The sequence below is a fragment of the Paroedura picta genome, chromosome 3 (genome assembly GCF_049243985.1).
Source record: "Paroedura picta isolate Pp20150507F chromosome 3, Ppicta_v3.0, whole genome shotgun sequence".
In the NCBI taxonomy this organism is placed as follows: Eukaryota; Metazoa; Chordata; class Lepidosauria; order Squamata; family Gekkonidae; genus Paroedura; species Paroedura picta.
This window is the reverse complement of record NC_135371.1, coordinates 64,692,080-64,709,422: the sequence shown is the minus strand read 5'-3', so window position 1 is coordinate 64,709,422 and position 17,343 is coordinate 64,692,080. Positions and strand designations below refer to the sequence as shown.

Sequence of the window (17,343 nt, the reverse complement as noted above, 5' to 3'; positions counted from 1 at the left end):
CTGGGAAGGGTGGTTGCTGGTTCAGAGAGCTGCCGATCGCACTCTCCGGCACCTGGGGAGGCTTTTTCCTCACCCCCCAGGCAAAAGGCCTTTCCAGGCGGCGGGGAGCGCAACTGCCAGGTCTCTAAGCCAGCAATCGTGCTCCCCCGCACCTGGAAAGGCTTTTTCCTCCCCCCCCCCCAGGCAAAAGGCTTTTCCAGGCGGCGGGGAACATGATCGCCGGGTCTCCAAGCCAGCGATCATACTCCCCCACGCTCGGGCCAGGGTATGGGGGGCTGCAGGCCTACCTGCCCTCTCGGCGGCCAACAGGGGAATGGCCGCCGTGGGGAGAAGGTTTGGCCTCGTGGGGGACTGGGCGGGTTGGGAGGCGCTTTGCGGCTCCCAACTGGTCCATGCTAGGCTGGTGATTGGCGCTTTGGGGCTGGACTGACAAGTGGAGGACCCAATGGGCAACCTTCCTCATCCCAGACAGGGCCCGCCCTCAGGGCCCTTACTGCTTTATTTTATCTGCTCCGCAGGAGCTGTTAAAGATAATATGACTGTAAGATATGGCATTGTAATGGAATTTTGAGTTTGACTCCCTGGCCTTGGGAAGTGACCAGCTATTCCCTGGGAGGAATGTCTCACAGTTGTATGGAGCAAGCAACATATGGGGAGGAGATAGCCTTTGATCTCTAATAGCAGCATTTTGGTTTGTAAAGTACACTGAATTCTAGGGGATTGATTGGCTGTTTTGACAAAGGATTATCATTGGCTGTATTTGGTTATGACACAGTCTACTGATGTAACAGAACTGATTTTTGCTGTATACTCCCTGTCATATAAGAAGATCATAGTCTGACGAAGGGTGTTTGCACTAGAAAGCCTCACACCTTGAATAAATCTTTGCTGGTCTTAAAGGTGCTACTGGACTCTGATTTCATTGTGCTACTTCAGACCAACACGGCTAATTAGAATCTAAGTATACAGACAGGTTTGGTAACACTTACCTTGCTATCAACTATCTTGTCCAGCCATTTCATCTGATTGATAATAAGTCGGGGCAAACTGAGTCCATCACTGCCAACACTGAAAGGAAAAAAAGGGGGGAAATCAGGTACCACCATAGTTCCTGTTTTCTACTGAGAAAGGCTTCTTACTGAAGCCTAAATGTGGTTATACAGAAATCTGTCCATTTCATTTCACACCAGGTGTCATATGATTTCATTAACTTTTTTTTGCAGGAGGGCGAAGAGAAGGCACCATTTCACATCGGCTTGACAGTAATTACAGACTCAGGACTAGCAGCAGAATGTCTACAAAGGGGACCTTGCAAGGAGAGACATGCCGTTTCCTTCCTCTCTTCCACCTCTTCTCTGGCCTTCCCTCCCTTTTCCCTTCAGCCACTGTACTGTTCTCACAGTACCTCAAGCTGTTCCCTCTGCCCAGCCTGTGCTGCCCTCCAGTATTGCTGCCTTAGCAACAATGTTGCCACTGCCACAGGCAGACAGCTCAGCCATCCTGTGTCTCCCATCCATCTCCAGTTTTGGTGCCTCAGGAGGGTTGGGGAGAAGCATTGCTGCCTAGGGAGGTCTGGTGGTCCCATCTCAGTGGTTGAGGAAGATTGAACGGGGCAGTTTTGCTCATTCTCCTCTGCCTTCCTCCTCCTTCTGCACTCTCTGAAGAGTTGGTACCTTCAGAGCCAACTGTCCTTAATTTGGGTTTTTTGGTAAACCCCCTTTTTTATTTTAGTTTTTTTCCTGCAAGCCTTGCTCTCCTTTAGAAATCTTTTTTGTGTCTGTGGTCCTAATCCACTAATTTAAATATCTGCAGATGGGCCCATGTTAAGATTTATATACACTGATTTCTACTTTAGGACTCACTTGGAGCATGCAAGAACAGACAGCAAACACTTGAGCACTGACACTCATGTAAAGAAAGACCAGGGAGAAACTGTGTTATCTAGCTTCCCCCCCCACCTTTCACTGTGCGCATTAGAGTCAGTTTTTGGAATTTCAAAAAGTAATTGGGAAGAAATAACTAGAAAACACATAGCAACCAATGCTTCAAGTTCAAAAGTACTTACCTTCCATGAAAGAATTCAGGGAGTTTCTCAAACAATAGTCTTATAATAGCAGGCTATGAAAAAAGATAAAGACAAAAGCATTTTGAAAAAGACACACCGATGGGAATACAAAGTATTATTCTACATAGGATCTCAAGTGCATTAAAAATAAGCATAAGCATAAAGTCCAAGACAGTTCATGATAATTCCATTTTCATATTTACTTCAATCCAGGAAACCACAATTCCAGTTACTTGGACACGAGTGGCTCTAACCCTGATTGCTAGCAAGAAGACCCTCAGAAAATTGCACAGCATTTGGAAGACACCTGAGCCAGACTCAAGAACAGACAGAGGTCTCAGTGGAAGAAAGAAATGTCACTTGCTTCAGATTGAACCCTGGAGAAACAGAAGCAGCAAGAGTGATCTGTGCTCCTCCAAAGCCTAGTGAGATATAGGGTTCTTAGGTTGCAACACAGAATCCCTGGGAATATTTGGAGGACGGGGAATGGCAAGCCAGCATCACATCAGTACCTAATATCACTCCCAGTTTTCTCTGGATGAGAGGGCTCCAAGATTTGCAAAAACTTTATGCTTAAACAATAAGATTTGGCAAACAAGGATTTGACAAATGCTAGAAGACTTTGCAAATCTCTGCTATCATGATGAGCATGTCCTGGAAGTGATGTTGTATGCTAATGTGGTGCTGGGACACCCCCCATTTGTTGCCAATTTTCCACCCCCTAACCTTTTTATCATCAGAGAGCAACAATGGGGGCCATTCCGCACCGGGATCCATGTTGCAAATTGTTTGCAGAACGAAAAATCGCCATTTTAAATAGTGGAATTCGTCATTATGCATACCTGCCTTTGTAGTGGAATCCAGTTGCGTTTCTATCGTTTCCCACAGGTTTCCGGTCTCGGCAAAAATCGCTAGCCAGGAAGCGATATTGCCGAGCTGTGTCCCGCCCCTGGCCATCAAGCAGCCAATGCTCCCAAACAGCCCCTTTCCCTTTAAGGAAGGTTTAAAAACACACACACACACACACACACACGTTGCAACGAATCTGAGTTGATTCGTTGAAACGGAGAGACCCATCCAGCTAGCAAGTGGTGTTTGAGCTGCCGTTTCATTGTTGCCACGTTCCCCCCAAGTGAAAAAAAAAAAACCCCCCCTCACGGGCGCAATTTTCGGCCGAAAATAGTGTGAAAAATAAAGGGAAAATAAACCAGCAAACGGGCCTCTGTGTTGCTTGTGCTTGGTGACTTTAAACAGAGGGGCTGCAGCCATGGAAGCCTCGCTGGGTAAACAAAGACTTGCCGGTGCGTTGATCTCCGCTCGCTCGGAGAAAAAAAAATGGCGATCGCTTCGCCGGAAGATCAGAGGAGAGAGCCAGGGGGAGGGACTTTGCAGAAACCGCAACAATGGTAACGCACAGAACTTTTCCGCTAGTGTTGCAGATTGGTTGCAGGAGTGTAGCGCTTTCCGGAGGGTGAATCCACTTTTTGGGATTTCCCTGAAAGCGCTACAACAAAGCGGTTTTTGCGGATCGGTTTCAGGAGTGTTGCAGATTGTCAACGATGTTGTGCATAATGGCAAAACTGTAGCGATTTCAATTTGTAACCATTGTGCTATTTTGGATGAGTGCAGAATGGCCCTGGGTATTACTGGGAGTAATAGCAACCATGGACAAAATCCCACTCTTCCCCCAATGGTTAGGGAAAGGGTCTGGGGGCGACACACCAGCAAGTCAATATTGTATTAATTAGCTGAGGCAGAAGGTATCTTTGGCTAGGGCATCACGGCCAATGAGGACAAAATCATAAGTAGACAGGAGACAGGGTTACAGCCACTCATAACCAAGCAATCTGTGTACTCTTGCTTCACTCCTGTCTATCTTGCTTCACTCCTGCTGGCTGTCTTTCACATTTGTCAGCACAGACTGCCAGTGTGGTTGGAATCAGAGCATTGTACAGTAACCTTACCTGTAATATCTCAATTCCAAGGAGCAGTTTAATGAGACTTTCACAGTATGAATGAACTGCATTACTATAAATAAGAAAAACAATTTATTTTTTTAACCACCATTATTGGTAGGGTTTTTTTTTTTTGCTGCCTAGTCTAAGACTGCAGTCCACAAATGAGAGAAACGGTTGTGACTGGATTTAAGCCAACACAGTATACATTGGGATTGCCCTATCTACATTGCCTTCAGCTCACAGAGAATGTGAACAAATGTGTGTTGTTTATATCTTGCCAGTTGTGTTTTATGCATTTGCAATTTGGCTTTTGCTTTGTTAGTCTAAGAAGGCAGGGTATTAATTACAATAGATAAAATGATAAAATTACTAATACACGATGTTTAAAATCATCTGTTTTGGGTTTAGGGACAGAACTCTAAAAAGTGACTCAGCAGACAAAGCTTCTCAATTCCAATCCAGAAACTGCCCGGGATGCTTATAAGGGGCCATTTCCTACATTGCAGCTAGTTTCCTCAAATGCCTATTTCATAAACAGAGCAACATTTTCAAGCAGAAAACATGATACACTTTTTAATTGACCTCATTTCCGGGCTTTGTGCAGGTACACAGGGAAGAAGGCAATTCCTGAACTGATCTCTGTTCTCTATATGGGATTCCAAACCACTGACCAACTCTCCAACAACCTGCAGAGAAGAAAGAGAACAAAAGAACAGAGCAATAGGATGCCCTGACATGCAAAGAAGCTAGAAGAATAACTCTGAATGAGTTTTGTTCTTCTTGGCCCTTATTTGGAAGGTAAAAGAACTGTAATTTGTTATGCTTTTATATAGCATCTAATGATAAGTTGGTGACTATTCCCCTCAGTCTCCTACCTTTGCCACCTTCCAGCAAACTCACAGGGACTGGTCTAACCCTCTTCTTCCAAGGCCTTGGTCTGGGATCAAGTCCTCCAATAGCCACCAACATGAGAGTTCCTTTCTTTTTCCCTTTCCTCCTGTGAGTGCTTCTGGTTCCCCAGTAGATCATGCATGTGAGCAAGTGTGAATATAGATGTAGTCACAGAGCTGGATTATCCCCTCAGTGTTTCCCTCGCCTTGTTGTTGCCTTGCCCAGTGATGTCCAGTCACCATTGGCTCTAGGATGAGTGACAGGAACAGCTCATATGTAAGTGAGCTCCTCTAAGCACTCAAGTCACATGTCTAATTACTTAAAGATATCCTAATGAGCACAAATAACTGGGGAATAATAAGGAAGCAGTTCCCCGAGTCAGAAAACTGTGTAAAATAACAGAGAAGTGTGGCACTAAACTAAGCCTATACATACAGTGTAAATTTTTACCTTTCCTTTCTGGAATGTGAATGCAAAACTGGCCTTTAATTTAGCATCTTACATACCTTCAACTACAAATGAAACACTCATTACACATATGCCAGCAGAAGAAGAACTCTACATGATCATCTAGAGCAGGCTTTCTCAACCAGGGCTTCATGAACCTTGGGGTTTCTTGACGGCCCTGGATGGATTTCCTGAATGCATGGAAATTAATTAATTTTTAATATATTTTTAAAATTTGTTAGACATTTATTTGGTGATATGACCGTATGTGGTAATGTTGACCCCCCACCCCCCAAATGGCCAATTATGGGTCTGGAGGGGCCCCAGATAAGCGCATACACCGCTATGCTTCCCAACCATATTCTGCCTGACTGCACCACTTCTGGGGTTTCTTGAAGCCTGTATGATAGTCCTCTCGTGTCCTATTTGACAGTAATTCATTTATTAACAGAGTTATCACAGAGATATTGTCAGAAGAAAAAGGAGGGTGGGGTAAGTTTGAAGAATGAAATTCTAATCTTTTCATCTATCATGGATTCCAGCAATCAAGTCTGAATTGTTCTCCTAACTTGATTGTGAGAATTCATTATAGATGAAAAGACACCTGTTATTTTGGAGTCAGAATCAATATAAGTCTCACAACGTTCAGATATATATATTTAGATTTATTAACTGCCACTCCCAGACCAAGCTGGCTTGTGACGGTTTCCATAAAAACCCATAAAACAGAATAAACTACATTAATAGGTGGCCTAATCCCATCTATTCCCTTCCACTTCACCAGTCCCCCCTGAAAAAGGACTGCCCAGGTCAATCAAGCAACTTTGTACCAAAACCTAGCATTTCAACCTTCCTGCAGGCAAGCTCGGGGCATTCCACCGCTGACAGCTTGCTTTTCGAATGCAGGGAGGTTGGCCCTGTCTGCCTTTTCCCCCTATATCCACCTGCATGCCTAAGCAGCATAGTCCCCAGAGCCAGTTTGGTGTCACGGTTAAGAACGACAACTTATGCTTGCCTGGTCCCAGCAGGGGGGGCAGCAGGCACCCCACGGGAGGAGCCGTGGATGGTGCTGCTCCTCTGATGCCCCTGGCCGAAAAGCGGGAAAACAGCGGCTCCTTCACGCCCATGATAATTGAGGAGGATGCCGCCCTGAGGAACGGCAGCAGCTGCACCACGGGGGGGGGGGGGAGAGGCGCGGGTGGCAGTACGCCAGTGGGCACACCTCTCCCCCCGCAGCCCTGTACCGAGGGCTCCGCGGCCCGGGGGTTGGGGAACACTGCTCTACACAATTTACAGTTCCTTTGCTTCTGTGCGCCCACTTGCTCATCTCAAAGAGTGTTATGCTAGAAATGCCACTCCCCTAGTTGTCTTGGTTTCTTGTACATTAATGAAGTTCCATGCATAAAGAAGCCTTCATGGTAAATGGTTCAAACACTGCTGCTACTAGCAGAGAGTGGTGTTCTAACGCTAATTTGCTACAGTGAATGAAATTAATGCTAAAGAAATTCCGTCTAAACATCCGGAAGAAGTTCCTGACAGTTCAAGCAGTTTCTCAGTGGAACAGGCTTACTCAGGAAGTGGTAGGTTCTCCAGCTTTGGAAATTTTTAAACAGCTGGATAGCCATCTGATGGAGAGGCTCATTTTGTGAAGGTTCAAGGGGGTGGGAGGTTACAGTTGATGAGCAATAGGGTTGTGAGTGTCCTGCATAGTGCAAGGGGTTGGACTAGATGACCCAGGAGGTCCCATCCAACTCTATGATTCTACGATTCTAGTACACAATGGCCCACCAATCTCAGGAGAGGCCTCCCCTACCTAGATAGTCAGGCGAATGGAGAGCATCTAGGGGCCTCTAGCAGAGGATCCAGATCTTCCTTAGCTGGCCTCAACCAAATGCCTGGTGGAAGAGCTCCATCTTGCAAGTCTTGCAGAACCTGATAGCTCTGTCAGGGCCCTCAGCTCTTCCGGGAGCTCATTCCAACAGGTCAGGGCCAAGACCAAGAAGGCCCTGGCTATGATCAAGGCCAGCTGTGCCTTCCAGGGACCAGGGACCACCAGCAGATTCAAACCTGCAGAGTGAAGAGCCATGCAAGGAGACATAAGGAGACATGTGGTCCCTCAGATATGCAGGGCCCAGACCGCAGATGGCCTTAAAATTAAGTGAGTTACAGACGACTTGTCTGAAGGTGACTGTTGCATGGATCACTGTGGCCAAATGTTCTGGGGACAGGTGGGGTGCTAGTAGAACTTCCATAAACAGGGAGGCATTAAAGATCACCCCCAAACTCCTGGCAGCGGGCACAGCCACAAGCTGCATCCCATCCAGGGAGGGGAGGCATGCTTCCTGGTCCTGCCTACTTCTACCCAGCCACAGGACCTCCGTCTTGGAGCCATCCAGAAGCTGCTTACAAACACCTGGCAAATGTTTTTTTTTGGGGGGGGGCAGGGTGAAGGGTCCATCCGCCCATCAAGAAATACAGTTGGGAGTCATCCACATATTGGTGACACCCCAGCCAAAATCACTGAGCCAGAATGTCAGAGGGTGTATATAGATGTTGAAAAGTATGGGGGAGCGTATTGCCCCCTGTGGCACCCCACAAAAGAGCGCCAAGTGGCGAGACAACTCTTCCCTCACAGCCACCTTCTGTATCCGACTGTGGAGAAAGTAGATCAGCTACAGTAAGGCTGTCCCCTGAATCCCCATCCCCATTCATTTAACTACTACCTGTGGATAAGAAGGGTGTTTCCTCAAGGCCTGATGAAGCTTCTTCTGGAAAACTGCACCATCTGTAGCTAAGGAGCAAAAAAGTCAGACATTGTCATCTCAATACGAAACAACTATCTGTTAACTTTTAACTTTTGTGCAACAGGAAAATTCTAGCAGGTAAAATCTTCACTGACGCCAGGGGTATAGTGATACAGTTGCTCACCATCACCATTTCCACTAGGGCTTCTTAGCAGCTATGTTACCAGCAGAGGATCAGCAAGTAAAAGAAAAAACTTGATTTGCTGTTTGTCATGCAGGTGTTAAGGATGTTTGCCATGTATATTACATTTGGAGATGAGTTTCATCTACCAGATTTCTTTCTTTTTATGTTCCCCTCTGGAATTTTCCATATTTAAAAGGGAACATAAATGGTGACAGAGCAATGCAACATAAATGACTTCTTATTGCATGAACTTCAGGACTGGGTTACAGATATTAACAAAAAAATGCTGGCCATACCCTTGATTCAATCTTTGGTGCAGGAATAGAGGTAGATCTGGTGGCAAATAACATTGTTCCATGGTCAGACCACCATGCCCTGAAGGCCCAACTTGAGGACTCCACCCCGCCCCCCGCCCCCATTTGGGTGAAGGACATATTTTAGTCCGCCCACAGAGACTTATGGAATCCGAGAGATTCCTGAATGCTCTGCAGGACCTGATGTTCTCCAGCGTCTCGTTGACAGCCTTGGTGGAGAACTGGCTCTCCCACCTGTTGGCTGCCACTGACAAGATTGCTCCTTGGCGCCCTCACCTCAAACAGGCTCCCTGGTACTCCCAGGAGCTTTGGGAGAGGAAGAGGGAAGTGAGACAGTTAGAGCAAGTGTGGAGGAAGACTCACGACAAGGCAGCAAGAACATCTTATTGCACGCTTATGAAGGTATATGAGATGCCAGTGAAAGTGGCGAACTGTGACTTCTTCACTGTGGAAATCGCATCTCCTAGCACTTGCCCAGCACAATTGTTTCAGGTAGTTAGATCTCTTACCGCCCTTAAGGAAGGGCTCCAAAATTTTAGGAAATTGGATTTATGCTGTGAGGCATTAGCAAGCTATTTTGCGGATGAAGTCTTTTTTTTTTTTTTTTTTTTTTCATAAAAATAGCAATGTAGGATACAGTATATGTTGTTAATACAGAGAATAGTAAGATTTCCAGGTTTAGATTAAATGCTTAACATTAAACATAGAACAATATAAGCTTTCAGTCTTCTATAGCTTCTCCTTATCCTTGGTTCTGATACATCTACAAAACAATTTATGCTTGACCCATTCTAAGAACCATCCTGACAGATATATTTTCAGATTTAAGTTGAAAGCTTAACATTAAACATTTTCTACAAGTCAGTGTAGGCTTTAGTCCTAGGACAATACCCTAATAGAAGAAAGAAAAAATAAGGGGGGGGGAACCCCATTTTACATTTTCAGGACTAATGATTATATTACCTATATGCCTACAAAAGAAAAGAGACAAAAAAAAACAAGAGAGAAAGAGACACTGCTTCCCCTTTTTCATAAAAATGGAAATATAGAATACAGTATAACATTAAACATAAAACAATATGAGCTTTCGGTCTTCTTAAGGGGGTCTCATCTCGAGGCTTGCTACATCTTGTCGTTCCCGTAAAATTATATTCTGTCCCATTGGCCTTTGGCGTAGAAAGTGCAGTTGTACTCTTTCCCGCAGAATATGCATCGATAAATCTTGAGGCCGTTGCACCTCCTGGACTCCAGTATCAATACAATTTTCCCCCCAGAGAGATCCTTTAAATCGGTTACTTTCACTGCAGATCCTTATTTCTTTTGATTGATTTTTGTACACTGTTGCTTTGAGATGGCTGTATGTCTTTTTAAAAAGGGTGTCCTTATCTGGGCTGCAGAACTCCGGCATCCCATTTTCCGTCTCCAGAATTTCAGATTTCTCTTCTACTGTTGGTTTTCCACCTTGTTTAGAGCTGTCATCAGCCACTGTTGTTGATCCATTATTCCTGTTAAAGACGTCTTCCTTGGCATCTTGGATCTCCTTGAAGATATGAATTTCAGATTTCTCTTCTGCTGTTGGTTTTCCACCTTGTTTAAAGCTGTCATCAGTCACTGTTATGGATCCATCATTCCTATTGAAGACTTCTTCCTTGCCATCTTGGACCTCCTTGGAGATATTTTTGATCAATCCATCTAAAAATACTTTGTAATCTTGGGTTTGTATCTCTATTAGATGAGCCAATCTTTTTAACATAGACATGATTTTGACTTTAAAAAAAACCGGCCCCAAACAATTTTACAAGTGGCCAGTAGAGGTCCTCTGTTTTATCCTCTAATGTTCCGGCACAGGCATGTGACGTATTGAGGGCAGAGATTCTCGTGCTGGCACAGAGTTCTCGTGAGATTTTCCCATTCACAGCTTATCTTATCTTCGAAAACCAAAACAATTACAATAAGAGCTTTTGCCAATTAATTCGAGTTGATTTGAGTCCTTCTTCTGCTTAGTTAGGAGAATTAGCCTGCCTCATAACGAGGTGGCTTCGGGCAGAGCAGAGTAAGAGGAGGGGGGAAACCAAGGGCTTTGATGCAGGAAGAGAGACGGAGAAAAAAAAAAGCGAGAGATACTTGCAGTAAATGATGTTTTGGAACTCAGCCGATGTCCTCCCCTCAGTTCAAAGCGTTCATTTGTGGTAAATCATCATGTAGGGTTGAAGCAGATACTTTAAGATTAAAGAAAGAAAAGAAAGTCCGAGGTAGAAAATGGCAGTCGTCCTCTGGACCTGGAACGCTGACAGCCTATAATCCAGGGAGATATACTCCCTAAAGGATTGGAGACGGCCCCAAGAACTTCCTGGGTAGAAAGGTGAGGTGGGGTTTGCGTACCCCTCCTCTTTTCTGCCAATTGCTTGCACAATTGACCCCTGTCAGGCTTCAGAGATAGCAGAGCAGATGCCCTGCCACCCTCTCAGGACGACATCTTTTCTTGCGGATGAAGTCTTGTCACTCCACTGCAACCTACCTGCCACGATTGATACAGAATGTGAGCTGGAAGCTCCGTGACCATTGCAGGGGATAGTGTTTGATGGCTTCAGATGGCCCCTCGTTAACTGAAGTGGACAAAGTGCTGGGTTCATTGAGGGCGACAACTTGCCCTCCAGATCCCCGTCTGTCTTGGTGGCTCACATCAGGTGATCAAGGGGTAGAAAACCCCCTAAGGGAGATTGTTAATCTTTCCCTGAAGTTAGGTGAGGTCCCTGAGGGCTCAAGGAGGCAGTGGTATGCCTTCTGGAAACCATCACTGGACCCGCGGGACCCCGCCAACTACCACCCGGTTTCGCATCTTGCATTCCTGGGAAAGGTGGTGCCGGGCACACGCAGGGGTAGTGCAAGGGCAAGCACGGTTACTGAGTCAAGCAAGTTCAAAGCGCGTACCAGAGAGTAGTCAAAAGTCCAGTCCGAGTCTTATCAGGAATTGTTAGATGACGAAGTCCAAAGGAGAACCGAAAGAGTTGTTGTTTATCTTTACCAAGGTCAAGCTGGGAATCAGTCAAACAGAGCTTCGCCGAAGCGTCAGGGAGCAGGGAACCAGTCAAGGCAACGGCTGGACATGTGCACAAGGTTGCAGCCACACTGGGGAGCACTTCTGCTGTGCTTAAGAACAAGCTGAGCTGTCACACCAAGTGGCTGCACCTGGCACTCAGCCTTCTTCCAATGAATGAGCCCAACCTAGCCTGTTGCTTTAGTCTAAGCCGAGCACTTTTCCTGCGTGTTGCCAACGTTGTCCTCCTGCATTCGCACCTGTGCTCTGGAGATGAGTCTGGTCTATTCAGGGGTGTTGCTGCAGGCTGAGGTAATGCTGGTGCAGAGGGGATGGTGCTTGTCTGGCTGGGACCTGGTTGTGGCTCCCTATCGGGACTTGCCTCTCTAAGCAGCACCCTGCTGCTTTGCTCCAGCTCCTCCACTTCTTCCTCCGAGGGAGCTGGTGCAGAGGCACCCTCCGGAGACGGGGCCATGACCCCATCCCCCCTCCCAGGGCCCCTCTCCGCAGGGGCAGGTCCTGGCTTGGCGGGGTAGTGGCAATGGAAGTCCCTGACCAATGCTGGAGCATGTACACTGTCGGCAGGTTACCAGGTGCATTCTTCGGGTCCGTATCCCTCCCAGTTTGCCAAATACTGAAGGGCGCCCCGACGCAGCCGGGAGTCAAGGATTTGCCGGACCTCGTATTCCTCGTCTCCTTCAACCAACATAGGAGCAGGAGGGGTTGACAAGGCCGGCCGGGAGATATCTGGCAGAGCAGGTTGCAGTAATGAGCGGTGGAACACTGGGTGCATACGATAGGTGCAGGGTTAGGCGTAGACGAAATGCCACAGGGTTGACCCGTTCGGTCACTTCGAATGGCCCTATGAAGTGAGCATCTTGGACGGTCGACTGGTCTTGATTTGCCGGGTTGACAGCCAAACTTTGTCACCGACAGCTATAGGTGCCCCCGTGATCCAGTGTGCATCTGCTTGGGTCTTGTACCGGTCTTGTGCCTCCTGGAGCATGTCTCTCAACAACTGGTGTTGCACTTGCAAGTCGTCCAGATCAGCGGCTGCCCGGGGAAAAGTTGGTGGCACAAGGGCATCTGGCAGGAACCAGGGATGATATCCATAGACTGCTTGGAATGGGGTCATCTTGGTAGATGTATGGATTGCATTGTTATAAGCGAACTCGGCCAATGGGAGCCAACGTGACCAGTCATCCTGTTGATAACAGACATAGCATCGTAGGTACTGCTCTATAATCCCATTGACTCTCTCAGTTTGACCGTCTGTCTGGGGCTGATGTTCGCTGGAGAGGCTAGACTTGGTTCCGAGGGCAGCATGCAACTTATGCCAGAAGCGGGAGGAGAACCGTATGCCACGAACTGTTACTATGCAATCTGGAAGGCCTTGGAGCTTGAAGATGTGGGCCATGAACAGACGAGCTGTCTCCCGAGCCTTTGGCAACCCTCGGCAAGGGATAAGGTGCGTCATTTTGGAAAAGCGGTCCACCACTACCAGAATCATGGTGAACCCTTCTGATGCAGGCAGGTTGGTTACAAAGTCCATCGTGAGTTCTCGCCAGGGTCCAGAGGGCGGAGGCAGTGGTTGTAATAGTCCTGCGGGCTTACCAGGTGCATATTTGGCCTGTCTACCAATCGGACAGGAGGCCACGTATCTTTCCACATCTGCCTTTACTCGGGGCCCACCAGAAATATCGGGTTACCAGTTGCAGGGTCTTGTACTGGCCAAAGTGTCCGGCTGCTGGGTCATCATGGGTTGCCTTTAGAACTTGGGTGCGAAGGTCAGCGCTTGGGAGTACTACACGATCCCGATGGTGTAAGAGACCGTGCTCGATGTGGTACTCTGATCATTCCTCAGGGTGTTCCTGGAGCCACTGCATCCGCTCCTGAATCCATGGATCTTCAGCCTGTCGATCCTGGATCTGTTGCTGCAGCTCAAGCCTGTCTGGCAGGGCAGCAAAAACCGAAACAGGTAATAGTGGGGGAGCCGGTGTGGCTTCAGTGTCCGAATGATACTGGGGTTGTCTGGAGAGAGCATCCGCTCTCTTATTCTGGCTTCCGGGGATATACTCAATCTGGAAATCAAAGCAGGCAAAGAAGAGAGCCCATTGGATCTGCCGTTGATTCATGCAGCGGGCAGAATGGAGGTACTCTAAATTCCAGTGGTCAGTGCGTATCTGAACAGGGTATTTAGCTCCTTCTAGGTGGTGGCGCCAGGTCTCAAAAGCTGCCTTAATGGCCAGCAGCTCCCGTTCCCAGATGGTATAGTTCCTTTCTGCGGGGGTAAATTGTCTGGAGTAGTACACGCAAGGTCTTGGTGTACCATCTCCTGGACCAGGTTGCAGGAGTACGGCCCCCAGTTCCGAGCTCGAAGCGTCTGCCTCTACCAGGAAAGGCTTCTCTGGGTCGGGGATAGAGGCATGTGTGCAACATTGAATACCATGGTCTCAGTATGTTGTTGCACCTGGAGAAACAGGGGCTGGCCGCACACTGCCAAGTTGCATCTAGGCCGCACACTGCCGAGTTGCATCAGTTCTCCCGAATCCAGGGGAACCGCTGCCTTGGGAGCGGTAACCTGGGGTAGAAATGGCTCTCCTCGGTTTGGTGGCTGGGTTCCGGACCGGACGAGGCGCCGCTCCTCCAGGTGGTTGTCTATCCAACAGCACAACTGTACCAGGTCGCTCATTCTACGGGAGCGGTCCACGTGAACCAGCTCATCCAAGACCTTTTCTGAGAGCCCGACCACAAACTGGTCCACTAAGGCCGGCTCATTCCAGTGCAGGTTTTGTGCCATAATCTGGAACTCTGCTGCATAGTCCCTCACAGATCGGGCCCCTTGGCGTAGCTGCCTCAAACACCGGTTGGCCCAAATCACCTTTTGAATGTCCCCAAAGACTTCATCCATTTTAGCCACAAAAGCCTGGAAGTTAGCCAGCTCGGGGGCGTCTGCAATTAACAGTGGTGTAGCCCACCGGGCAGCTGGCCCTTTAAGCAGGCTGATGGTAAAGCTGACCTTGGCCTGCTCCATAGGAAACTCCCGGGGCCGGGCAGAAATAAACATCTTTACCTGGGCCAGGAATGTGGTAAGGGTCTCCCGGCTTCCCTCATATTTTTCTGGAGCCTTGAGAGGGCAGGAGGGCAGAGCAACTTGGGCGGCTGCTCCAGCTGCTTGCTGCAGTCCCAACACGGCAGTGGTATGCTGCTGCACGATGGTTTCCCGGGCTTGGTTCTGCCCGTTCAAATCAGCCACCTGTTGTTCTAGCAGCTGATGGCGGGCAGCCAAGTTGGCTGCTGTAGCTGGGTCCATCCTGGCTGGAGCTGCTGGCTCTGAATTCCAGCTGCAAGGATGGGAGAAGTGGTGGCTGCAAAGTGTGCTGCCCTAGCCAGGCACACGCAGGGTGAGGTCCCTGAGGGCTCAAGGAGGCAGTGGTATGCCTTCTGGAAACCATCACTGGACCCGCGGGACCCCGCCAACTACCACCCGGTTACGCATCTTGCATTCCTGGGAAAGGTGGTGCCGGGCACACGCAGGGGTAGTGCAAGGGCAAGCACGGTTACTGAGTCAAGCAAGTTCAAAGCGTGTACCAGAGAGTAGTCAAAAGTCCAGTCCGGGTCTTATCAGGAATTTTTAGATGACGAAGTCCAAAGGAGAACCGAAAGAGTTTATCTTTACCAAGGTCAAGCCGGGAATCAGTCAAACAGAGCTTCACCGAAGCGTCAGGGAGCAGGAAATCAGTCAAGGCAACGGCTGGACATGTGCACAAGGTTGCAGCCACACTGGGGAGCACTTCTGCTGTGCTTAAGAACAAGCTGAGCTGTCACACCAAGTGGCTGCACCTGGCACTCAGCCTTCTTCCGATTAATGAGCCCCACCTGAGCCCAACCTAGCCTGTTGCTGTAGTCTAAGCCGAGCACTTTGCCTGCGTGTTGCCAACGTTGTCCTGAGGTAATGCTGGTAATGCTGGTGCAGAGGGCATGGTGCTTGTCTGGCTGGGACCTGGTTGTGGCTCCCTATCGGGACTTGCCTTTCTAAGCAGCACCCTGCTGCTTTGCTCCAGCTCCTCCACTTCTTCCTCCGAGGGAGCTGGCAGAATGAGCTCTGGCAGTGGTACAGAGGCACCCTCTGGAGACGGGGCCATGACAGGTTGCAACAGATCAGCTAGCATTTTTGGAGGAATCTTCAGCCTTAAATCCATATGAGTCTGGCCACAGGATGGAAACTGCACTGGTCACTCCAACAGATGATACAGGTGCCAGCTGGATTGAGGGTACTTTGGCCATCCTCATACTTTTAGATTTGTCAGCCATGAGCTGTTGGTCCACAGTTTCGCTGGCTCTGGAATTAGGGAGACTGTGCTGAAATGACTGGTCTCCTTTTTCTGGAACCGGACCGAGAACCCTTTGTGCTCCCTTGTGGAGTACCTCAGGGGGCAATATTCTCCCCTACACTTTTTTGCATCTATATGCGCCCTCTGGGCCAGCTGGTCCAGAGTTTTGGGCTGGGTTGTCACCAATATGCGGATGACACCCAGCTCTACCTCCTGATGGACAGCCAACCAGATCACCACCCCCCTCCCCCTGGATACATTTGCCAGTTGTCTGGAAGCAGCGACTAGATGGCTCAGGCAGTTGTCTAAAACTCAACCCCTCCAAGATGGAGGTCCTGTGTTTGAGTAGAAGGGGGCAGGATCAGGAAGCACGTCTCCCATGCCTGGATGGGGTACAATTGACTTGTCATTAGGAATTTGAGAGTGATCTTTGATCAAATCACAAAAGTAGCCCAAATGGCATTTTTCCATCTACGTCAAGCACGGCTACTAGTGCCCTACCTGCCTCCAGAACACTTGGCCACTGTGATCCATGCAAGGATCACTTCCAGGTTAGACTTCTGTAACTCTATGCGGGCCTACCCTTTGATCTGGAAATTGCAGGTGGTACAAAATGCAGCTGCGAGGGTCCTCACCAAGACACCTTGGAGGGCCCATATTTAGCCGATGCTGCGGCAGCTGCATTGGTTGCCAGTCTGCTTCCGGATCAAGTTCAATATCTTGGTTTTGACCTTTAAGGCTATATGCAGCCTGGGTCCCACTTATCTGAGGGACCGCTTATCTGATGCCCCCAGGACATTCTCCTGGCCTCGACCAGGGCCAGAGCTTTCTCGGCTGTGGCCCCAACTTGGTGGAATGAGCTCTTGGAAGAGCTAGGGGCCCAGACAGAACTTGCTGGGTTCCACAGGGCCTGCAAGACTGTTCTGCCAGGCATTTGGTTGAGGCCAAGGTGGTGACCAGTAATGACATCAATGGATCCCTCCCCATATGTACGACCTGCCCCAGGTGGACAGAATTAGGGAACATCTGCTGATCTGGCTGGAATAGTCTTGCCATCATCTTCTTGGTATTATTTTTTAGTTTGTATAGTTGGGGGTTTATGGGGTTTTAATGTTGTATTTTACTATTGTTACATGTAAGCTGCCCTGAGACGACTCATCGTGAGGGGCGATATTGAAGTTCAAAAATCTTTAACCCCCCCCCCCCCCCGCTCCAGAGGAGCGGGAGGAATAAAAGAGTAAGGGCAAGTGGGGAGGAGTTAGGGCGGGCCCTGTCCGGGATAAAAACTCGCGAAGCGGCTCCTGATTGGACCCCCCGAGTGTCCATCCGTGCGGCTCCCCATTGGCCACTTGCCCAAGCCTCGCTTGCC

The 17,343-nt window shown here is 48.5% G+C and overlaps 1 protein-coding gene across 6 annotated transcripts in view; it reads right to left on the bottom strand.

Annotated features, from left to right (window-relative positions):
* Positions 1–17,343, bottom strand: part of FANCD2 (FA complementation group D2) — a 114,710-nt gene that overhangs the window by 93,195 nt on the left and 4,172 nt on the right. For 5 of the 6 annotated variants that reach the window (XM_077326059.1, XM_077326061.1, XM_077326062.1 and 2 more), the window contains exons 4-8: positions 8,085–8,152; positions 4,606–4,709; positions 4,030–4,093; positions 2,066–2,118; positions 990–1,068 (exon numbers count right to left, since the gene is read on the bottom strand). In XM_077326059.1, coding sequence (XP_077182174.1) covers positions 990–1,068; positions 2,066–2,118; positions 4,030–4,093; positions 4,606–4,709; positions 8,085–8,152 — 368 coding nt within the window. Of the gene's footprint in view, positions 1–989; positions 1,069–2,065; positions 2,119–4,029; positions 4,094–4,605; positions 4,710–7,174; positions 7,429–8,084; positions 8,153–17,343 lie in introns of all 6 variants that reach the window. The other variant, XM_077326065.1, reaches the window with a different exon arrangement.